The sequence below is a fragment of the Danio rerio genome, chromosome 17 (assembly GCF_049306965.1).
Source record: "Danio rerio strain Tuebingen ecotype United States chromosome 17, GRCz12tu, whole genome shotgun sequence".
Taxonomy (NCBI): domain Eukaryota; kingdom Metazoa; phylum Chordata; class Actinopteri; order Cypriniformes; family Danionidae; genus Danio; species Danio rerio.
In genome coordinates this window covers 53,121,677-53,147,500 of record NC_133192.1, presented here as the reverse complement: position 1 = coordinate 53,147,500, position 25,824 = coordinate 53,121,677, and the positions used below count along the sequence as shown (strand labels likewise).

The 25,824-nt window shown below is 37.3% G+C and overlaps 1 protein-coding gene and 1 long non-coding RNA gene across 3 annotated transcripts in view; one reads left to right on the top strand and one right to left on the bottom strand.

The window, feature by feature from the left end:
* The window catches only part of LOC141378382 (uncharacterized), a 139,700-nt gene extending 135,679 nt beyond the window's left edge, over positions 1-4,021 (bottom strand). The window contains exon 1 of the long non-coding RNA XR_012392876.1: positions 3,842-4,021. This is a non-coding gene — a long non-coding RNA (uncharacterized lncRNA). The remainder of the gene's footprint in view (positions 1-3,841) is intronic.
* Positions 1-25,824, top strand: part of alk (ALK receptor tyrosine kinase) — an 860,059-nt gene that overhangs the window by 797,170 nt on the left and 37,065 nt on the right. For both annotated transcript variants that reach the window (XM_073927358.1, NM_001423965.1), the window contains 8 exons: positions 2,001-2,166; positions 10,589-10,736; positions 12,149-12,259; positions 12,397-12,538; positions 17,151-17,321; positions 18,655-18,753; positions 22,024-22,179; positions 23,944-24,057. In XM_073927358.1, the coding sequence (XP_073783459.1) occupies positions 2,001-2,166; positions 10,589-10,736; positions 12,149-12,259; positions 12,397-12,538; positions 17,151-17,321; positions 18,655-18,753; positions 22,024-22,179; positions 23,944-24,057 (1,107 nt within the window). The remainder of the gene's footprint in view (positions 1-2,000; positions 2,167-10,588; positions 10,737-12,148; positions 12,260-12,396; positions 12,539-17,150; positions 17,322-18,654; positions 18,754-22,023; positions 22,180-23,943; positions 24,058-25,824) is intronic.

The following is a 25,824-nucleotide window of genomic DNA, read 5'->3' as shown; positions in this document are numbered from 1 at the left end:
AGGGACTTCAAAATGGGATAAAATGCATTTAGAGCTATTAGGTCATTTGATTTGTTCTTAGGTAAAGATAGACTTTGATATACCCTGGTGAGAAACTAAAAGTGCACAATGGAAGAACAATTCAAGGTATATTAAAGCTAACAAATTGAAATTTACTCAGAAAAATTCTAATTTAGTTGCAATTTACTCATTGTCAGGTGGTTCCAAACCTTCATGGAGTTTCTTTTTTCGGTTGAACATCAATGGAGATATTTTATAGAATGGTAAAAACCTGCTAATATTGGGATTTAATGGTAGGGAAACCAAATACTATGGAAGTCAATGGTCGAAGGTTTTCAGCTTCTTTCAAAATATTTTGTGTTCAACAATAATAAAAGAATCTTAAACAGGTTTGGAACAAGTTAAGGATGAGTAAGGCCCAATCCCAATTCTATTTTTATATCCTTACCCCCTTGGCCCTTAAAACAGAGTTTTAAGGGGAAGAGCTTTAAAATTTACCCCTAAGATTTGGGATAGCACTACAGCACCTGCAGAGGCCATTATATGTCCTCGCGATCTCTTGCTTCATATGAGATTAGACGATCGCGACTGCTGTAGGGAATACAGCTGCCTTATTTTTTAGTATTTATTCACTGAATCACTGAAGGCATATATTATGTTATCATAACGATCTAATGAGACAATAAGATCGTAATATTGTGCATTTAACGCAGTGGCCATATTCATCCATGTAAACACACCAAAAACAACATTGACATTATAGCAGACACTGTAAAAAGTCCATTCCCAGACACTAGACTGACAGGGTATTCCAGTGTCATTGAGTGTCAGAATGTTGTGGGACTGCTGTACATGATTTGTGATAATGGATTACAGATCGCAAAATTTTGTGGTTTTAAGCAAGCGTTTTTGTTTTTTTAAGCATGACGGTAAAACACTAAATGGATTATGAATACATTAAAACATGAGCTTGTTTGTTGTAAAAATTCGTAATATTGACAAAAAATACTAATTTGTGGATCTCCTTACTTCTGCGTGCAATTATTCTGTCGTTGTTGTGGGAAATTTTCTTACCCCTTGGTTTAGAGTGTGGTCCTGAAAAATCTTAATTCGAAGGGGTATTCACCCCTTTTCCTTAGCCCTACACTTTCAAGCTAAAGAGAATTGGGACACCCCTACCATTTCACGGAAACAGGGGGTAGCGGTAAGGGATTGGGCCTACATGATAGCATAGTTTTCATTTTGGTCTGGAATATCCCTTTAACTACAAAATAAAATGCCAGTTTAGAGTAAGTGTATGAGAGTAAGCAGTCGTGACTACGTTTCTTAAACGTTTGTAATGATGTACATAGCTATTGTCTTATTCAAATTAAGGCACATAATTTAATCACTGATATCCATGAAAACGAAGTCAGTGTCATGTCTTTGACCAACATACTTGGAGCCATAAGCAAAGCTAATAAACAACTCATGAATGACCTGAATCTCCCTTCAAGTCTCTGCACTAGCTCCTGACATTAAGCCGATAAAAAATGTCAGAAAAATGAAATCTGCTGCAACACACCTGTAATGCACTTTAACATTTATTATCCCCGCATTTACGTCAGTGTTTTGGATGATGTGAGTCTAGTATACATCTTATCGGAATCCTGTCAGTACCAGTGAAGTGAACTCCGTCAGAGCCTTATCCCTCTCATGAATAAGTGCATTTGACATTTAGCAATGAAAGAACTCTTAGCCGAGTATTTTCAGGTCTGTGCAAGACATTCAACAGGTTTCCATCGAAGACGAAAAAACAAATTGCCTGTGGCTTTTTGACAGCCCAGTCAGCCAAACCCACAGCACAGCACATCTTCTATTTTCACCTTCAGAAAGAGTATAGAGTGTGTGTACTAAACCAATCCACTATCCTACATTCCTTCTCAGAACTATTCTTATATATATTTTTTACAAAGCTAATGGTACGTTTGGTGTATCTGGGGTTTTGTGTGTGTTTGCAGCTGTCAAGTGGATATTTCACACCTGTGGAGCGACAGGACAAGATGGCCCAACACCAACCCAGTGCAGTAACTCCTACCGCAACACCAATGTTAACGTCACAGTAGGCACTAAGGGGCCATTCAAGGGGATCCAAATGTGGCAGGTTCCAGAGACAAGGAAATACAGGTACACACACATCTTGTTATGTGTGGTTTATGAGAACTCTCCATAGGCTTAATGCATTTCATACAGTTAAAATGGGTTATTATATTAGCCGATTGGCAACACGGTGGCGGAGTAGGTAGTGCTGTCGCCTCACAGCAGGAAGGTTGCTGGTTCGAACCTCGGCTGGGTCAGTTGCTGCTTCTATGTGAAGTTTGCATGTTCTCCCCGCATTTGCGTGGGTTTCCTCCAGGTGCTCCGGTTTCCCCCACAGTCCAAAGACATGCGGTATAGGTATATTGGGTAGGCTAAATTGTCTGTAGTGTGCGAGTGTGAATGAGTGTGTATAGGTGTTTCCCAGAGATAAGTTGCAGCTGGAAGGGCATCCGCTGCGTAAAACATGTACTGGATAAGTTAGTGGTTCATTCCGCTGTGGCGACAGCAAATTAATAAAGGAACTAAGCCGAAAAGAAAATGAATGAATATTAGCACATTCTAAAATTATCACTATTAAAAAGGTGTTATCAGTGGTTATCAGCGTATGGCATAGGCCAGTAGGGACCTTCTGCATCTAATGGTAGGCTCAAAAGTTGTTATCATCCATCCACATGGTTAATCAGCTATAGATTGCTTACGGCGCGGTCGGAAGTTAATGGGAATTATTTATAATATTTATTAAATTTCCCATTAATTGTATTTTATCAACGTCTACCCCAACTCTAAACCCAATCGTCACAGTAATGTAAAAACAGTTCTGTATCTGAAGCCTTCTCTATTAATATAGCTGATTAACCATGTGGATGGATAATAACATAGAGGTAAAGTTGGTTTTATATTCACACATTCGTTCATTTAGAAGTTCTAATACTGTTTACCATGTTACTTTGGATATTTTATCATAATTAGCATGCAAGTGTGACCTCTAAACAACATTAACATTATCTAATTCACTGTGAACAACGGTGTACTTTGATAGTCATTGGCTGCTAATATGATTCCCCTATTTAGAATTTGCAAAGAATATGTTTTCTAAAATTATATTATTGAGGGGAATGTGTGAATATCCGAATATAAAACCAACTTTACCTCTATGATAATGACAATATTCTGAGCCTACTAGGTAGATACTAGGTAAGGTGATAACCACTGATAATGCCAATTCAATCGAGTGATAACAATAGAAGCAGGTAATTATATGGCCTTACACTGAAACACAACCCTCACAGGAAACCGGTATCAACATTTGAATGTTAATACGCTCCATTAATAGGATTTAAGCACTCTGAATTATAAGTATATCATACATAATGGCGTTGTAGAGATATAAAAACCAGTATTGACACTTGAGGGGATGTTGGCACACTTTATTTTGATGGTCCATTTGTTGAATTAAGTTCCATTGCATCTACATGCTCACTAATTCTCATTAGATTATACATAGACTTTTAGCTTAGGGTTAGTGTTAGGGTTGTGGTTAGTGTGAATTGCACTTGCAAAGTTTCTTATAGTCAGATAAATATCTGTTGAAGGAGCAGAATCAGCAGATAATAAGCAGACAGTCTACTAATATTCAAATGGACCATCAAAATAACGTGTTACAGTGGGTGTTTCTGATGTATGAAGTCCAAACAATAAGGATGTTTACATCTTTTCTGGGTTTATTAATCATACAGTTTGTTCAGATGCATATTTTACTCACAGTTCCATTGCATCACGAACCCCATAGAATGGTTATCCATGCTCCTTTGGAGTACTCACAAACCTCCACATCACAGCACACGCGGTGTGCTTTCCTTAATTGCACACCTGTGTCACTCTTCCTGGATGCCTGTGTGTGGTTTGAAGCTGCACTCCACCCTGTGGCCAAACAAAGTATTACAACAAAAAAAGAATACAAAATGGCTCTTACAAAAGCCTAAGTTGCTATACTCATGTCGAACGGTGCTTGTAAACCACTAAAAACCAGTTCACATACACACACAGGTTTGTTTCACTATCTTTGTGAGGACATTAATGTTGTTGTTGTTTGTTTGTTTGTTTGTTTGTTTTTTTCTATCAGGGGTCCGTTCTTCGTAGGTGGATTACTCAGTTAGCTGGATTTGGAAATTGACGATTTGACACGATCCAGGATCGTTTCGTTCTTCAAAGCTGATTCGAGAGTTGTTGTCATAGCAACAGTTCTGCTAGGTCAAACCTGATCGGGAGCAGGTTCAATTCATATAAACAGGATTAGATTGGCTTAGTTCAAGCAAAGATAATAGAGAAAGTATGTTCCCAATTCTGATATTTTCTTACAGTAGTAGTTATATACACTTGGGAAAATGGTACATATTTTTAACTATATATATAAAGTTATAGTCATTAATAAAATAAATTAAGTTATACATATTATTAAAACGTATGCAATCTGCACCCTCGAAATGAAAGTACAAAGACTGCCACCTGGTGGTGCAAAGAGAAAACTTATTGATATGAACTTTTTAGATCGCTTTAGTACAAATTGTTTATAACAGAAATGCACAATTATGTGACTTTTTTTAAAAGCAATAATACATTTATGCAGTCATAAACATGTTTTGACAGTTAATATGCCAGTGATTTGATGCTTCACAAAAGTTGCAGACGCCTTTACCAATATGAAAATGCTTTTGTAAACAACCAGTTATTCATTACACAGATTAAAAAAACGGCTACTATAATAAAGAAAATATTTTGTAAATGTGGAACTAAATACATTGATTTGCATTTAAATACATGATGAACACACTTGACACATGAAAGTGTAAAGCCTGCAGCTCACAACAAATGTGGAAGGTTATTGCGTGTCATATTTAACAAACCGTTTACTGCTAATTTGATGTAATTTTGCTCACATGGATAATTGAATATTAATCAGATGATGTCATTACGCTACTGTGCCGTTAGCCAATCGTTGCATTGCTGATCATGATTTCGAGGATTGATAGATCTGTCCTTCACAACACACACAGCGATCTCAGATCAGTTTATTTAGACATTCTAGTCTGATTCGCGAACTTGTTTGAAGAAACAAATTAGCAAGAGATCAGTTATCAAGATTAAAAGATCCAGGATCTTCCAAATAATCTTAGAATATTTAAGCGAGGTACGAAGAACGGACCCCTGGTTAAAGATGGTGTCTATGGAGAAAAAAAAGCCCACCCTTACCCCAAACAAGGCCTCACATAAACAAGTGCATATCTTTAGATGCTAAAAACAATAAAATAAAAAAAAAATCTATCAGAAATGTCCTCACTAGGCGGTTATTTTGATATTTCACCACATAAGTGAGTAAGTGAGGTGACAAAAAATGGGACATCAGCAATGTTTTCGTAATTCACCATTTCCTTGTTGATAGCACAAATCTGTGTCCTGTCATGTCACAAACACGCACACGCACACACAGACACACGCACACACAGACACACACACACACACACACACACACACACACACACACACACGCACACACACACACACACGCACACACACACACACAGCACAAGGGATTTGAAAATAAAGCCCTGTGCACTGCGGCTTTCTACTTACTGTAAAAAGATTTAAAGCCAAGTGAGTGTCCAAAATAGCACCATCTAGTGCTTATTCAAAATATATAAACTGTAAAGAGTACTAAAAAAAACCTTATGCTGTGTTCACACCAAACGAGGAAGAAGCATCAGGCGTGAGTGATTTACACGTTAAGTCAATGAAAACCCATGAATAGGCATCCTGCGGGGCGAAACACGCCAATGACACAAATTGTGCAAATGGCGCGGCGTGAATGGCACGACATGAGCATTTGACGAACTTAACATGCGTTTTGCACGAATCACTCCAGATTTAAAAATCTGACCTTAAGCGTACATTCGCCCCGCATTAACCAATCAGGAGCTTGCTCTTGTAGGGGCGTGATTGTGACCAGCCGACACCAACAACAGTTCATCAAACTGGGCTCAGCTCATTCAGAAGCACCACTGAAAGCCTCCATCATGCAGGTTAAGTTTCTGGAGGAAATTATGAGCTCACAGAGCTGGATGCACCTCTGAAACGATCTAGTGGACTCAGACACGACCATAAACATATCGACACAGTTTTTCAGCCTTCATAAAGCACATAAAAAATTTTTTTCTTAATAAAATCCATGTTAGCCATTACACAATAAAGCTAGACAGTCACCGGGCAGACAGAAGCCCTGTCCATCTGGGTATGTTCTGAAGTAAATTTGACGCTTGAATGAAGCGGATTTGACAAGCGAATGAAGCAGGGTTTGACGTGCGAATGAAGCGAGTTAACTCAAATGTTCACGCGGCTATTTACGCGCGAATAGCGCAATTTATCTGCGTGTTCTGCCACTCAAGTGAACACAGCATTACACTTACTCCCAGGGCCGTTTAAATCGAAGTTGATATATAGGGCGCATAATGTTAGTGTTTCGTAACATAATTTTTACGAGGTGGGTCGTTAGCCCGACGCTCAACCCCCAACCTGGAGGACCAGGACACACACACACACACACACACACACACACACACACACACACACACACACTCACACACAAACACACACACACACACACACACACACACACACACACACACACACACACACACACACACACTCACACACACACAAACACACACAAACACACACACACACACACACACACACACACACACACACACACACACACACACACACACACACACACACACACACACACACTACAGACAATTTAGCTCATCCAATTCACCTATAGCACATGTTTTGGGACTGTGGGGGAATCTGGAGCACCCAGGAGGAAACCCACTCATTACCCACTGCACCACACTTCCAACCTAAAAGCATTACACACTATCGTTTATTAAATAACTCACTGTAAAGTACACACTGTAAAAAAAATTGTGTTCCACACAAAATCTTCATGTTGTCCCAAAACAAATCGTTTAATTTAATCTAATCATTCATTCATTTTATTGTCGGCTTAGTCCCTTTATTAAGCCACAGCGGAATGAACCGCCAACTTATCCAGCAAGTTTTTACGCAGTGGATGCCCTTCCAGCCCCAACCCATCTCTGGGAAACATCCACACACACTCATACACTACGGACAATTAAGCCTACCCAATTCACCTGTACCGCATGTCTTTGGACTGTTGGGGAAACCAGAGCGAAGGCAGGGAGAACATGTAAACTCCACACAGAAACGCCAACTGAGCCGAGGTTCGAACAAGCGACCCAGCGACCTTCTTGCTGTGAGGCGACAGCACTACCTACAGCGCCACTGCCTCGCCCTTAATCTGATCAGTTTTTACTAATTTAAGAGGATTAAACATAAAACAATTAAGTTGTCCTAACAAAACATAACAGAACTGTATTGTTTCAGCTCATTTGTATAAGTAGTTTGATTAAGCAGTAACAAGTGCACGCTCTGATATGGGGCATCGCTAAAAAAAGGTCAAATGCGTGGTACATGCATTGAAGCTTCAGGTTCACACACGGTTAATGAGGACTCTCCATAGACTTAATCTATATTATAATGTAAAAAAAAAAAAAAAAAAAAAAAACACTTATTTTATGGCCCTACTCTACCTCTACCCATAAACCTATCCCTCACAGGAAACATGGTAAACTGTGAATGTCAAAAGACACTGTTAATTAAGATTTTTAAGCATTTTGAATTACAAGGACACGAGGCATGTACTTGTAATGATTCCTTTTCCTTCAGCTTAGTCCCATTATTCATCAGGAGACACCACAACAGAATGAACCACCAACTTATCCAGCATATGTTTTACACAGTGCACGACCTTCCAGCTGCATCCCAAAACTGGGAAATAACCATGCACTCTTACATTCACACACATATAGTACACTACGGCAAATTTAGTTTATTCAATTCACTACTTCTGAATGTCTTTGGACTGTGGGGGAAACCAAAGCACCTTCTGGGTCTGAGGTGACAGTGTTAACCACTGAGCCACCATGCCGCCCTTCCTTATCTACAAACATAATAAACTATAGTAGGTCAAACCCATATCATTATACAGTTGTGTGTCCTTGTAAACAACAATAAAAAATCACACACACATACTGTACAGTCACATTATGTCCTGACCACCACCAGCTGCAATATCCTCCAGGAGTTTAGCTGTTAGTTTTTCGAGCATGAAATAGGAAAGCATTCTTCTTCGACACAATTGCTGGCTGTTATCAACCCTGTCAGGTCATTCAGGTAATTGTTGTCTGTGGAGCTGGAGGAATGAGAAAAAAACACATTTCCACAGTCATCAGCTGCATTGCTGGGGTAGTATCCAGACTGATAATAGCATTCACTTAGCAAAGTCTGTAAAGAAAACTCTCCACTTTTTCATTTTTTTTTACCTAGAATGCATTGTATAGACGATCCTGACCCAAAGGGGATTTCGAAAGGAAGTAATGTGTCATCCTCTGATATATCTTATTTGATCAAATGCTGAAACAGCATTGTAAGTAGCATCTTTGGGGGACGAGAATAACAGCAAGACAATTTCGCTCAAACAGTTCAAACAAGATGGCTTATTAGATTTCTGAAAGCATGCGTAAAACTATTTGAATGTCTGGCAAATGAGAGAGGTTTGCAAGCCAAATTTATTTGTATATCATATTTTCCACAAGCTGGAAGTTTCCGCTTTTTAACACATTGTAAATATTTATTTTTTAATAATTATTTAAAGCCCTATACATTAAAATGTGCTGATTTGCTTATTAAAGCACATATGATTGCTTAATATATATATATATATATATATATATATATATATATATATATATATATATATATATATATATATATATATATATATATATATTTATTTTTTTATTTTTTTTTTTTTTGGTCTTTCTCTACCATTGTAAAGTAAAAGCTATTTAAATTATTCTTTATTGCTTCAGTGATAAGCGTCGTATAGAAAAGATGCTCCACCAGAAAAAGGTGGTTTGCCATCTCCAGGTTGGAAGAAAATCCTTACCCCAGGTATCCCCAAGGATCTTGGGGTTTTGTTTACAAAAATTAAAATTGACAGGCAGATTGATGCAGCGGCAGCAGTAATGCGGTCGATGTACTGGTCCATTGTGGTAAAGAAGAAGCTGAGCCGAAAAAGCAAAGCTCTTGAATTTTCTTGCTTTTCTACATTCCTGCTCTCACCTATGGTCACGAGCTTTAGGCCATGACCGAAAGGACAACATCTCGGATACAAACAGCTGAAATTAGTTTCCTTTGCAGGGTGGCAGGGTGCACCCTTATAGATAGAGTGAGGAGCTCTGTCACGTGGGAGGAGCTCGGAATAGAGTCGCTGTTCCTTCACATCGAGAGAAGTCAGCTGAGGTGGCTCAGGCATCCTACATTTCAGATGCATCCTGGATGTCACCTAGGGAGGTGTTCCAGGCATGTCCCACCGGGAGGAGGCCTCAGGGAAAACCCAGGAACGCTGAAGGAATTATGTCCCTCGGCTGGCCTGGGAACGCCTCAGGATCCCCCCGGAGGAGCTGGTGAAGATGTCTGGGGAGAGGAAATTCTGGGGTTCTCTCCTAACGCCCTATTCACACGGGGCGTCAGCGTCAACGCTTCCCATTCACTTTGAATGGGTGACGTCAGGTGTTGCCGAACTGCATTGTGGATCCGTCGGCATCGCTTCAGAAGCGTTGCTCGCTGCAGAAGTTGGGACTAGCTCAACTTTTCAAGCACCAACGGAAGCGTCAGCCAATCAGATCGCTGTATGCAACTTCAGTAACTTCAGACTTCAGACACGCCTTCAGTCAAGCGTTAACGCTGAAGCCCCATGTGAATAGGGCGTAAGACTGCTGCCCCTGCGACCAAGCCCCGAAAAAAAAATAGGTCAAAAATGAATGAATGATCAAATACAACGTCTGTTGTCTTTAATTAATTTACTCACAGAGCCCCATAAACATTCTTTCATTAATTTTCTTTTCGGCTTAGTCCCTTTATTAATTTGGGGTCACTACAGCGGAATGAACCGCCAGCCCCGTAAACAGAGCTTATAAAGTTTCACCTGTCATTTACGTTAAAGCATTTTCATATTAAAATGCCATTTTAGAAATTCAGACTGGTGTTTTTATTGCTATTCAGAAAAAAAACGGCCAATTGTGAGTGTTACCAAATGTAAGTGTTACCAATTATCTCAGTTAGAGTGTTTATGTAGGCATTAAACAACAGGCATGGGGCTTTCGTGTCATTCAGTTCAATGATATTGTGGAAATTAAAAGATTGCTGGTTTAATCCCTGTAGAAATAAGTTAAGAGTCATTGGCATTGTGCTCTTGAGATAGGCACTTAACCCCGGGTCACTCCAAGAGAAGTATATAAGTGCACTATAATTACTTTCAATGAGAGCATCTGTTTAATGTTTGCTTACTTCTTTGTCATGGGTTTAGGATCACGGCATATGGAGCAGCTGGTGGACGCAGTGTTCTGGCGGTTCACAAGTCACATGGGGTGTACATGACCGGAGACTTCCTGTTACAGAAGGACGAGTTGCTCTATATTCTTGTGGGACAGGAAGGAGAGGATGCTTGCCCTAATGTGAGCAATACTAATTGGAAGAAATAAAGCTTTTTAAAGTTTATTTGTTTGTGTTAGTATGTGTGTTTGTTTATTTATTTATTTATTTATTTATTTATTTATTTATTTATTTATTTATTTATTTATTTATTTATTTATTTATTTATTTTTATTTGTTGTATTTTTATTTGCTGTGGTTGGTATTTAGCATTTGTCATTTTGTTGTTTGTTTTGTTTCTGTTAAGTTTTTTGGTTTACATAAATGAGTATGAGAAATAATAAAAAAAGTGTGGAATTAATTAAATTATTTATTTATTTATTTATTCATTTGTTTATGTTGATGTATTAACCCTTTAACTGCCCACCTATATATATACATATATATATATATATATATATATATATATATATATATATATATATATATATATATATATATATATATATATATATATATATATATATATATATATATATATATATTCAAAATAAAATATTTTAAACACTAAATCACCTTTATTTTTTTAAAGTATGCCATAATTTTTTTTAAATTTTCATTTAACATGTTTTGTTGTTGTTGTTTTATTTTTTTTATTTTTTTTTCAAATGTAGTACTGCAACAGGATGTTTTTTTTTTTTTTTTTTTAAATTTCAGTAAACCAACAATGCTGTTTGTGTAAGCCATTATTTAAAACAGTCATTCTTTAAATGATTTTAACAGTTAATATTTAAAAGAGTAAAAACATGGTGAACCATTTGTTAAAGCGGCAGTTTAAGGGTAAATCTCATTTCATCTTATTTTTCAACAAATATCTTTCTTTGTTGTTGTATAAACAATAAAATGTGTAATACTAGTGTATTGGGGTGTGTTATTCTATTAGTCGGGCATGATTCTGCCCATATAAATGGAAGAGATCCTGGGTTCATATCCCGGACGAGCCCCCAATTGTTATGATCCACTTCTTTTCTATGGGGTTGGAAGGAAGGTAACAAACAGAAAAAAGGGAAAGAGTTAAATAAAATTTGTGACAAAATGTAGTGATAATAATATTGGATTATATTATTCGATGGAAAGATGTTTTTGTTTTATTATTATTTTCATTCCATCCTCACAACCAATGTTTACTCTAAACTGGATTATGTGGGAAACACCAGAGAAACTAAGAAAATTTAAATCACACAAAAAGAACATATGATTTAACAATACTAAAAAATATATATTAATAATAATTGCTTTTGTTTGTTTTATTAGATTTTTTTGCTTGTTTTTTTTTAATAAGTAATTTTCTAATTTGTTTTTGTAATTAAATCTTCTTCTTCTTCTTCTTCTTCTTCTTCTTATTATTATTATTATTATTATTATTTTTTTTTTTTATTATTTAATGTTCTTGTATTGCATTGCATTTTACTTCATCTTATCTTACCTGTCATAGATGGTACCTACTATGGACCGCATCTGCAGAGAACAGCAAGGGCCCTCTATCAATAAAACCCAGCTCAAGGGAGGTGGTGGTGGTGGAGGGGGAGGCACCTACGTCTTCAAGGTGACACTACATAGAAATATATTAAACATTATTAATTACATAATTACACACATTAAAACACAGCAAGGTTGTGGTATCAGCGTGCGTCTCTCACATTTTGTTCATTGACAATAAGAAGTTATTCCTGTTCACTGCAGGTGGTGAATGGAGTCCACATTCCACTACTGATTGCTGCTGGAGGTGGAGGCCGTGGATACAGCAGCCAATCAGAAACCCCAGAGGAAGTAATGGACAGGGATCCTAGCATCCCTGGCCGCAATGGAAAATCAGGAACTGCAGGTAACCTAACAAAAATGCTAATTTAATTATTAATTTATTAATTTTCCTTCGGTTTAGTTTCTTTAATCATCTGGGAACACCACAGCGGAATAAACCGCTAACGTATCGAGCATATGTTTTACGGAGCAGATACCCTTCCAGTTGCAACCCAGTACAGGGAAACATCCATACACACTCATTCTCACACATACACTATGACCAATTTAGTCTTTTCAGTTCAGCTATAGCGCATGTCTTTGGACTGTGGGGGAAACCGGAGCACCTAGAGGAAACCTACACCAACACTGGGAGAACATGCAAACTCCACACAGAAATGCCAACTGACCCAACCGGGACACAAACTAGCGACTTTCTTGCTGTGAGGCAACAGTGCTAACCACTGAGGTACCATGTCACCCTCTGATTGAATCAATTCTATAAAACAAATTGCATTATAAAACATTATATGATAAAACAGTATCAGCGGAAACTGCTTTGCCCTCAAAAAAAAAAAAAAATCTTTAACTAAATGCAAATTGCCTCCATGAATAATCTTGATTAATTCCAGCATGATATCTACTAGTCTAAGGTTACTCTTTGCAACAGACAGCTCACAATGGCGTTAAATCAGAAAGCATTGCACATAGAGCCGCATCGTTATTGCTTAGCTTTATGTCTATAGCTGGAACTATGTATTTCTTCACCAGAATATCAGATTTGATTGATGGAAAACAAAATGAATAAATAAATAAATAAACTGCTCCCACAAGCTATTTCTTTTTCTTTTCTAGGCATGCACATAATAATTTTCTCTTTCTGCCTATGCATTAACATAGCCCTTTATCTAGTCTGAGATTGAATATGATTTTTTTTTTTTTTTTGAGGTGGTTTCTTCAAAATGCCTCTAGCAATTCCAGAAAGAGATTGAGCCTTCAAATTAGTTCTGGAATATTAGATATTCCTCAGATCCTTTAAAAAAAGGTCATACAACTGATTGGACTGTAATAAAACATTACAGTAATAGCGGAAATGATATATGTGCCCTGTTTTTAAGTCTTAGCAATTGAATGCGCAATTGCCTGTGCATGTGTTGTGGGTGACTGTGGGTCTCCTGTCGAGCAGTCAGTATGGCTTCTATCAGTGACGCTCTTTTCAAAGGCCAGATCCCCCACTGAGCTCTATTTACTGCTTCAGGGGTCCGAGAGCCTAGCACAAAATCTTTCACTACAAATTCTAGTCATATGTTTCCATCATTTCCATCAGGGCATTAACGAATTAGAAACTTGACTCACTTGTACGAGTTATTGATCCATATTAATCACACTTCATCTTGAGGTTTAGAGTTTTTATTTTTTTTTACAACATATGAACATTTTCTGATTGGAATATTTTCAACATAGGCTCATTCTGAAAATGTGGGCCTATATATATTTCTGGAGATCGTGAATTATGTAGACAGAAGAACGTAGGACTACATTTCGTTTTTAAAATGAACAATACGGGTGGTATGCTGGCGTTTCTTTTCGTGCTTACCAGCTGACCGATTACTTCCATGTGGACAGCTTTTCCCTGCTGTTAACACTTTGTCTAGTTAGCATGTCATACACGTAGGCGGACTTAAGACACAGAAGCCCAAAAATAAAATAAACAAAAAAATAGCAGGGTGATAATATGGTAAAATCCGAAAACGTGGTAAAAATCAGGTGAGGGCTTTACTCTTTCTGGATTGCTTTTTAAAACTGTCGGTTGGGTTTAGGGAAGTTGGTGGTCAATCAGTGCTTTTGAAAACACTATTGTTTGGGTTTAGGGAGGAAGAAAGGTGGGTCAGTCGATCGATCAGTCATTCAGTTGACATAAGCCTCTGGTGGATTTACGCAAGAACAGCAAACGTGAATGGCATTCACGAGAGAAATTTGAGATCTCAAAAACAGTACACAGCGGCGTATGGTGGATTCGTGAAAACAAAAACTGGAAAAAAAACGGATCTCCTGGGACATATTTGGGGCTCTCCAGAAACTCAGTACGTTTTCAGAATGAGCCTGGGTTGAATATTTTTGTTTTAGTCCAAGACCCCATCACATAATTTCGCTTTCTTGCAGGGATGCATTAAAACATAATGAATATTAAAGTTAGATAACATTTTCCACAATTTATGACTCTTATAGTGCCAGTGAACAGAGAACAGGGTATACACAGTTGGCACAGCACAAAAAGTCACTAAAGGCACAGTAAGTTTTACCATTATAGTTTGCTTTTTAAATGGCCATGAAACCGCCCACTATCAGTTCAAGGCCAGCTCTGAATTTTTTTTTAAAAATGCATGATAATGGGCGTGGAGCTCTGCGAGCAGAGGCAGGAGTGGGCGTGGCAAGCAATGCAAGGGAGAAGGAGGGGAGCGAACAACTGTTGTCAGTTAGCTCACAAAATGAGACACAAACCGTGAGGAGAAATAAACAGTAATTTAATGCCCTGCTTCATTTGTTATTCGTAATTTCATATACACACAACCACAATTTATATAATTATATAGATAATCGTGTTCATATAAACACTATAAATGAGGACTTCTCCCTCAATCCCCGGGTCTGAATGCTGACTCAGTGCAGCAGGTCTCTTGCCCTGTCAATTTTAACCATTAGCCCTGCTGCTAATCTAGAGGATTTAGGCAATTGCAGAAGCGCCGCGATGTGTTTAAATGTGAACAAACTTAAGTGATAAAAGTCCACCATAGGCTGGTCCACCGGCCCTGACAGCATTCTGGGGAAAAACATTCAACAAACTGGATCATGGAAACAAACACATACGACCCTTCATGAACAGCTAAATATGTGCCTTGGGTCCGTGGATGCAGTCTCACCAAATGACCAACATAGGGTCACACATCTTGGCACTGGCAGGTCTGTCTTGCCTTGGAAAGCATGCGCAGTCATGAATAATTAAGAGCTCTTCTCATAGGATAAGAAAACTCCGCTATGAATAATAATGAGAAACTGATGCCTAATCACTCCACTTGCAGTTTTGCGCTACATCACCAATTTTGATCCAGCCCCAAAAATCTTTTTAAACCCAGAAGATAAAATTAGCTGACAAAAGCTCAAAATTATCCATTTTGCCCACAATCAAAGCCAACAGATGCTAAAATTGTCTTAATTGAGGCTCAACACACACAAATCTGTTAAAATCTCAAACAATTAAGTACTCAAGGGTTTCTTGAACCTTTTTGTAATGTGAACAACTCTAAACACTAAATTACTGTCATTGCAACCAACTGGAACACCTTATCAAATGCATAACACAGGGACAACCATCCAAATACCCTAGCAAATTGGTTAGTTCAGCGTGAAATGGGCCTTTACATAGATCCCTTTCAACTGCAGTAGATGTAATTTCAGTCTGCGACCTATAGCATCTTTGCCAAAACTGGCCCTCATCATTGTCAAGGCCACCGACTGCAGTTCTGCCTCTATCCATAGGCACAGAGGATAAAAAGTCCCCTAAATAAACCTGGGTTCTCCCAAGGTTTGTTCTCCATTTCTATCAATTGGTAGAATGTTGGTTCCTTTCCACTGTCACCGCTGGCTTGCCTAGTCAGGACTGGTGTAGCTGCTCTTCAGTAGATCATCCTTCATTGTGACATTTGTATAAAAATGAAGTGACTCATGTGACACTGAGTTCTTTGCAGCATTCCATACCACTACTCTACTTCTGCACATGGTTGATATGCTGAATATATTCCACAATACATTCCAATTCCACTTGAGATATTGTTAAGTCTAGTCATCTATTCTCCTGTTCATCTATGTAAAGGGTGTCAAACTCAGTTCCTGAAGGGCCAAAGCCCTGCACAGTTTACTTCCAACTCTGTTACAACACATTTACCTGTAGGTTTCAATCAATTCTGAAGGTTTTAATTTGTTCGATCCTGTGTCTTTAATTAGGGTTGGAACAAAAAGATGCAGTTGGCCCTCCAGGACCTGTGATCTATGTAGTGGCTTTAACAAATTCTACATTGTAACTTGCCTAATAACTCATTAGCAATCACCTAGTAATGATGACCAATCAATCAACCAATGAATCAACCAACCATTCAATTAATTAATTGCCCAATCAATTGATTAGTCAATCAATTAATCAATCAATCAATCAATCAATCAATCAGCCAGCCAGCCAGCCAACTAATCAGGAATCATTTAAGACATTCTTCAATATCCTTCAAAACGTGTTCCTCAATCTCAATGACCTGACTGGATTTTTTACATTTATTTATATACTTTATTTAAAGAAAATCAAATGCAGCTGCTAAGAAATCAGCCGAGAGTTGGCAAAATGGGACAGCATTGACGTCTGAAATAATTTGCAACATTTTTTATTTGAACTTTCCATGCTGAGCAACAGCACTGACCTGCTTTAGAAGAACAGGGATGTTCACATGAGGCTATTTTCCCTGGAGACATCTCTGTGCCACTCTGCATACTTAGATCTGTTGACTGATGGAGGGGAAGCAGACAAAATATACACACATCATCACCTGTTGTGAAATTAATTAGCCACACAGAAAGAACGTGAAATGGGGCACAAGATTCTTTCTGTGTCATTTTTTTATGATGCATTTGTGTGGCTCTCTTTATTTCAGGGGGTGGTGGAGGTTGGAATGACAGTGCACCTGTTCCTCAAGGTGGCAGACCACTTATTTTGGGAGGTCAAGGTGGGGAACCCTGTCAAGCAATGGGATGGAAAACACGTGGAGGTTTCGGAGGTGGTGGAGGAGCCTGCACAGCTGGTGGAGGAGGTGGAGGATACAGAGGTTAGCAATCTTTGCATTCAATTCCCAACCGTGGCTTATTGAAAAATGTGAACTTGCTCACATTTATGTAAAACTCAGTGCAATTTCCAAGACCCTTGAGTATTAAAGTCCAAAAAGGTAAAAACTGTGCTTGTTGTTGTTAGACTTGGATCTTTGTTTTTCCTCTAATTTAGAAACCAATTATAGCACTGTTTTAAAGTGTGTCCTTTAAATGTAAGACAACATAGGGTGCCCTCATAAAAAAAGCCACCATTTTTTTTTTCCAGCTTTCATTTTGTCACCCGCATAGCAAAATATCTCTGGCCTCGCTCTGGCCCACACAATCAGCCTTTGCTTGGCCCACATGCTGCAGTAAATTACAGTACATAACTGAACCAAGTCTGGCCTACAGATAAGGGCAAAACATGGACCATATCTGGGCCAAGTCTCTGCCAAGTTAATAACCAATAACTGAGCCTGAACTGGGTCAGATGTGTTAGTGGCTCACGACTGCAATGAAATTGATAAACCCATGAATAACTGCAATTTTGGTGTGTTATGGCATGCTTTTTCTCCTGAGAACTGATTGGTAGATTTTTTTTTTCCTTTATTTAAAAATAATAATAAAAATATATTTTAAATGTGGGTCAAGATAGGTCAAACATACATGGCCCACAAGTAAATCATTAACATCTGGCCCAAATACTACATTTTAAATATAAAATAAATAAATATATAGGCTAATGGATTTCTTAAGTGTAGTGCGTACAACATTGTTTTCTTACAGAAAGTAAAGGAGTAATGAGTAAACATAAAGAAAAAAGAAAGTAAAGAGGCCGAATGGTGGAGGTTTGCTTTTTATCCTTGAGCTGCAGATGGTCTGTTTAACTGTTTTCTCACTAGTGAAGCGTTTAGTTTTTCCACTTACAAAGTCCATCATGTAAATAGCAAATGCACCATGGCACGACGCAACTGACTCTTAAAGTGAATGTGAGAAGAGACTCTGATTGGTTTAATGCACGTTATGCTCAAAACACACCTATAATACATTAAGAGAATAAGCACATCCCTATTAGACTATGCGTCAGGGTGCAGAGCGTATTTTTCCATCTTTAAAATAGTGGATTCAGACGTGCCCTTAATGTTTTTGCACCATGCGCTTTAGACTGGGCCTAGATCATTAAAATAGAGCCCTATAAGGTAAGGGAATGACCAGTGTAAGTCGAATTTTGGGAAATATAGCTAGTTTTGCCAGAAATGTAGTCATATACTTCTAATTAGCCTGGATAGCAAATACCTGCATTCTTTGAGTTCTGTGTCATTTTAGTATTGCTTGTCTCATCTGTGGTTATAGGGGGCAGTGCGTGGCACGATAATGATCCCAGAAAGGATGGAGATGATGGAACGTCGTACATAAGTCCAGATGGCGAGATGTACCTTGAACCACTCAAAGGTAACACAATACAGTAGTGTTACTGCATGAAAACTAAATAAAATGGTAGGATTGATGTACATATGTACATCTTACTAGCTGCAAAATCGAATATGATCTTAAAATATGCTGCATTCCTGGTGTTTCAAAAGAAAAAAAAAAATGTCAATGTGCTCAGCTTCAGGTGGTTCCAGGAGGTTAGTAAGTGGTGAAAAGCTCCTAATTTGCACCTAAAAAGCTCGTAGATTTAACATTTAAATAAAATATTGCATATTATTTACACTATCTATAGTGAATATGATCTATAACATTAGAGATTGTATAGACATTAAGCCAGGTAAAGACACGTGTCATAAATCACAATTTATCAGTCATTTTAAGCAAATAACATTTGTTTTAAGTTTCAGTCATATAAGAAGACATAAGTACTAGCAAAACATAATGTTTATTATTTGTAAAATACACTCTGATGTCTACTCTTAATTTCTACCAGTTAAACAGCCATATTTTTTTATGTATAAGTTGATGAATTGACATGTTGTAAATCCAGCAGCTGTAATCACTGCCCTGCAGCACAGGCTAACATATCGGTGCCTATCAGCTGTAATTGACCTTTCGCTAAGCTTTACCCTCCTTAGTTACTGTTGTTATGCCTGGCAAACTTTCGTGCCTGGCACGTATATTAAAATATGTTTGCACTGGTGTCAGACATTTCCAGGGATGTAATTAGCCATTATAATTTGTCGTTTTCGAACAGGTGAGATATCTGAGAAAGCCAGACAAAAAAAGGACTGCAGTATGCACTACAAGGGTATATTCACAACAAAACACGCAACCGATTAGAAAATAATTTCAGCTAAAATTGAAGCTAAAGCCTAGCCACCTCATATGCTTACCATTTAACAGCTTAGCTCATAAAACAAATTAAAACGTGATTTTTCTTTTCTCAGCCAAAAAGCCTCATAGACTAAATGTTGTGCTATGAAATATAGCGTTACTAACCAACGAGGAAACGGGCATGGACAGACCTTCTACATAATTAATTCATAGAAAGAACAGATAGGGGGAAATTGATAGATGTGTGCCAAATATTGGCATCACTGACCCATAACAATGTACAGTATCTACAACTGTCAGTATGTTTATGTGCATTTTATACCGTTTCTATTCTAATTTGCAGTTATGTGGAAAAAATAAATACATTGAAATGCAAATCAAAGTGAACAAACAGATTTTCCCTACCAGCAAATATTAATCCGACACCAAATATAAAAGCAGACACTAACCTGCTATAAAATCGTCACCAATGACTAAATCTCCAAAAGACTGATTAATTTATTGAATTGTAGCTCTGACATAGGCATAACTGAGATTAAATACACAAATGACTGAAAAACAGCTGCAGGTGAAGTATATTGAACGCAAGTGCTCAGTTTGTGGTCATATCTCTGCTTTGTTCTGTTGATATGAAATCCAAATATTCACAGCTTGAAACAGATGGAAAATGACTGGATTGCGCTGCTTTTACAGCCCCTCACACAGCTTGATCCAAGCTGGCATTTCTCCCCTTGGGTTTTAGGTTTTTGGAAAAGGAAAAAAATTCCACCATCCCATCCAAACTTTTAGGATATAATGCACAAAGCTTTGGCTTGTTTCCCTCGCTGGAAAGCTTGACAGACCTCCTGCGCGTAGCTACGGTTGCTTAGCCAGGATTGGTGTGTGGCGGTTTTTGTGTGTGGCTTAGCAAAGGGTCAATTGGTCACTTACTGCAGTCATTTTTAATCTGTTTGAATGACAAAATACATGTTCCTATACACATATCACAAACTACAATTTTTAAGACTGCTAACAATAATAAAATATGACCAATAAATATATTAAAAATATGATTGGATCCCCCCAAAAATAGCCTTTGGCCAAGGATTTAACATAAAATATTACATAACATACATTCAATTCAATTTATTTATAAAGCACTGTAAAACAACACAGTTGACCAAAGTGCAGACAACAAGGAGTAAAACAAACTTTAAAATACAAATAAATAAACATTAAATGTCAATATCTCAAGCTGTGCTAAAAGCCAAATTGAACAAGTGGGTTTTAAGAAGAGATTTAAAAACTGTAATGGAAGAGGCTTGTCTAATGTACAACGGCAGCTCATTCCACAATTTTGGTGCAGCCACAGCAAAAGCCCGATCCCCTCTGAGCTTTCGACTGGTCCTGGGCACACCCAAGAGGAGCTGGTCGGCTGACCTGAGCGAACGAGAAGGTGTGTAGGGATAGTGAAGCTCAGAGAGGTAAAGGGGTGCAGTACCATTTAGACACATAAAAACAAATAAAAGTAACTTAAAATGAATCCTGAAGTGCACGGGCAGCCAGTAAAGAGAAGATAAAATCGGGGTGATGTGCTCGTATTTGCGTGTGCCAGTTAAAAGACGTGGAGCTGCATTCTGAACCAATTACAGTCGACAGATCGAAGACTGACTCACCCCAAAATAAAGGGCATTGCAGTAGTCCAAGCGGGAGGTTGTAAAAGCATGGATTACTGTTTTAAAGTGCTTGTGCGATAAAACGTGCTTAATTTTGGCCAGTTTTCGTAAGTGAAAGAAGCTAGAGCAAACAACAGACCGAATCTGGCTTTCAAGCTTTAATTCAGGATCCATTTTAAAACCCAAGTTCACAATCTCTGGTTTACAAACAGTTTCGAGATTATTTAGGTGTATAGAATGAGCGACGTTGGAACTGGGACCAAACACCATCACTTCGGTCTTAGAATCATTAAAATGGAGACAATTTAGTTCCAACCAAGACTGGAAATGTCCTTTGAACATGAGTCCAGTGCATTTAGAGGAAGGTCATCTGTACTTTTAAGGGGAGCATAAATTTGACAGTCATCGGCGTAACAGTGAAAGGAGATGCCGTGTCTCCTGAGAATCGAACCAAGTGGAAGCAGATATAGAGGGAACAATATAGGGCCCAGAATAGAACCCTGTGGAACTCCATAAGCTAGTGGAGCACAGGAGGACTCACAATCACCCAACATCTTATCTATTAACATAAGCATCAGGTATAGTTCAAACTTAAATAGTCGTTTAGAAGATGCTCAAACATAGACTCTATAAGAACAACCCTCGTAGAAACACTTAAACGCTGGATTAAAGGTGCCTTGCTTAAGGGTCCAATCATTATACTCAATACCATTGTGGAGATTAACAACCAATAACCCTTTAATTATAAGTCATAAGCTTTACTACTATGCCACTTGTTTTATGGTGATGTTGTTCCCAGGCATGGAAGGCAACGGTGAAGTTATTATCAACCCAGTGCAGAACTGCAGTCACTGTGAGTCAGGAGATTGCCACGAGACCTCTGAGGGCATGGTGTGTTACTGTGATGAAGAGCTCACGCTGGCCCCAGACGGAGTGTCCTGCATCAACTCCACCGGTTAGTTTGTTCATAACACACTTCACACACTGCCATTAGGAGAACGACTGTCTCATAAAATGGCAAAATGAATGTCTGGGAAGAGTGTTCTCAAAATGACAAAGCTCTTTCTCAAGAGCGGCACTTACCTCGGTGAAATCCAGCTCAGTTCTTTACCATTTACAGTCTGTCTGACAGAGGTCATCATTGTGAACTGTAGCTCAGTTTCTAGAGAGGGGGAAAGAGAGAGTGAGGGGGGAGAAAGACTAAACTGCTGCACATCTCTGTCAGCAACTGAATTGTCCTTAATTTAGAATGTTTATGCATCTGTTCAGTAAAAAAATGTGCAGATTCTATCTGTCCTTGAATGTTTGTTCGAAGAAAAAATAAGTGTTCTTTAACTGTGCACTTGAAGTGTATTTTTAGATATAAACAGTTGAAGTCAGAATTATAGCCCCCTGAATTATTACCCCGTTTATTTTTACCCCAATTTCTGAAGGTTTTACCAACAAATTTCTAAACACGATAGTTTTAATAAGTCATCTTTAATAACTAATTTATTTTTGCTTTGCCATGATGACAGTAAATTATATTTTACTAGATATTTTTCAAGACACTAGCATTAAGCTTAAAGTGATATTTAAATGCTTAGCTAGGTTAATTGGGTTAACTAGGCAGGTTAGGGTAATTAGGCAAGTTATTGTATAACAATGTTTTTTTCTGTAGACTATCAGAATATATATATATATTCTGATTCATGTTCAGAATCAGAATATCAGATATTTCACAATATAATTGTGATGCGTGTCAATGTTTGTAGAAAAGGGGAAAAATAAAAAGATATATGTTAAGATCAAGTCTGCAGTTCTGAAACTGAGAAAAAATTTACATTTTGCAATTAAATAACTTTGCTAAACACCAACACACACACACACACACACACACACACACACACACATATATATATATATATATATATATATATATATATATATATATATATATATATATATATATATATATATATATATATATATATATATATATTTAATTCCTTGACTTTTACTACATATGTGTATATTTCCTGCTTGTTATTTTTTCTTTTAAATTACAAAACACAAAAGAGTTCTAATTATTTTTTACATACAACTACCATAGAGGAACAGACATACCTGGGTGGTCTAACGTAGACTTACTACACATTTATAGTCTGTATTACCAAAAAGATTGTATTTTTAGGGTGATGACTTGATTAAATATGACAACAGACACTTAAAGCTTAATTTTAATATCTCAATAAAAGCTTTGCACGTAAATATGATGTGACAATAGTCATATTATTCTCGTATAATACGTAATATGGTAATTCTAGTAGTAACAGAATTCTGATAGCTCTAGTATCAAACGTATGTGTTCTAAATATTGTTCACTTTAAAAAAAACTCATGGAGGGTAGTCAGTGAAAGTATTTATAACTTATATTTGAAATGGGTTAATTGTTAATTGTTCTTGTTGCAACTAAAGTTTTTAAAACTGCTTTGTTTTATTTTGTTCTCCATTTTGGCTGATGACAAAATATGACCAATGACCATACAAACACCTCAAATATAGTGTTACTGTAATACATGGTTAAGGTTATTTTCTTCAGCATGCAATGGGTTCTGGGTTTAAATCCTGATCTGTCCCTTCAAGACACTTAAACACAGTTAAAGATATACCAGAGTTAAGCACAAATACAAAAATTTCTCCTTAATTCTTTGTATTTGTCACTGTGTGTTTGTTACAGAGTTGCCTCTGCTGCCGGCACAGCCGTCTTTGTCTCATCTGGCACTGGGTCTCTCTGTAGGGACCTCTGCGCTCATCGCTGCCTTGCTATTGGCCGTTTCTGGTGTTATGATCAGTAAGTAGACTACGTCAAATCCTATTTGTGAGAATAGTGTCAAAGTGTCTAAGAGGCTAACCAAAACATGAGTCTAGCAGGCAAATAGTTTGAGGAAGATAACAGAACAATACACGACCTGACAAAAGTCTTGTCGTCGATCCCAGTTGAAAGAGCAACACATATTAACTTGACTTTTAGTTGATCATTTAGAAATGTGGCAGAAGGTAGATTTTTCAGTAGAATCAACAGCATGCCAATCATCACAAATACTGCAGAAGACCTATTGGTCACTGCATGGACTCAAGATTCTCACATAAAAATTAATTCTTTGTCCACTACACAATGATTTCATATTCTATAATGTACATTATTTCTGTTAAGTGACAAGACTTTTGTTTAAGCAAAGTCAGACCTTACTGTGCTAATTAAATAATTAAAAATCAAGGCAAGATCCTATTTTATTTTGATAAAATAAGCATTATCTTGAGGCCTTTGCCTTTCATATAAGCCACTTCTGATACCAAATGATCAACTAGAAGTCGTTATTATTTGTTGTTCCTAAAACTTGGATAGGTGACAACACTTTTGTCAGCTATATGTTGTTGTTTATAAAAAAATAAAAATAAAAAAAAAAGTTAAATAAGTGCACGTTTTGTTATTTTAAATAATATTCACTATGAATTGGGATTGTTTCATCTTTAAAAAGAAAGTATCGTAATCATATCTTTCACATATGACACACAGACCAGTGCTAAATTTGAGCCGGATCTTGCCAGATCCTGTTCTGGGAAATGTTAGAGAGTCGTATTTTGTGTTCCAGTATTTAGTTTAACTGATCCGGTGTTAACTTTTGCTTGGTAAATAAGTGTGTGTGTGAATAAGTCCGAGTTATTAACAGCGCATACACATAAAGGTCATCACCTCGACCAATCAGCTTTCTTACGTTTACTGTACAATCGCTCTCATTGTTTGGTGATTATGGCTTTGTGCGCAGTGAGTAGCGAAAATAAATAACGACATAGTGGCCTGCCTAAATAATATTTGTATTTTAAAAAATGCCAGAGACAGTCAAGCATATATATATTTTTTTTAAATCCACAAGTAAATCTGAAATTGAGCCTGATTAAGAGAAGATGAAACTGCTCCGCTGGAGCAGGAAAGCAGAAAACAAAATTATCTCAAGTCAGCCAGAAAACATGACAGAAGAGGTAACTCTGTGCTCTTCTAGAAGATTAGACTGTGTCATTTTCACTTGGCACATAATAGTGAACTGAATGTCAGTGATGTTAGTAAGCTGGATATTGATGTTTCATACGATTTATGTTTGTTGACCCATAACGGTATCCATTTGTTAAGTGTGACATCACACAAAGCGGCTTCCAGGTCCAAGCGCTCTATCAAACTGTATGAGGAGACTCATTAAATAATAAAAAATAATAATAATAATTTTTCGAAAATCACTTTCGCAATGTAAATACTTATGCCTAAAATCCGATGGCCAGAGAGTGATTATTTTTTTAAATAAGTTATAAAAATGTTGGTATTTGTAATGCAGCAAGTCCAGAGACTGTTGTGCACACTATGACATTTTACAAAATTTACTTTCATCTGTGATATGACTAAAAAGTGTCCATAAACAAAAATAAATATTTTATCAATTCAAATATACCCGGAAACAATATTCCCAGCCTGATCTCACGAGAAAACAAAAGTATTTTACGTTTTGTTAGTTTAGTAACTAATTTATACAAATTCGTACAAGTTCAGTCATTCAAAATTATATGA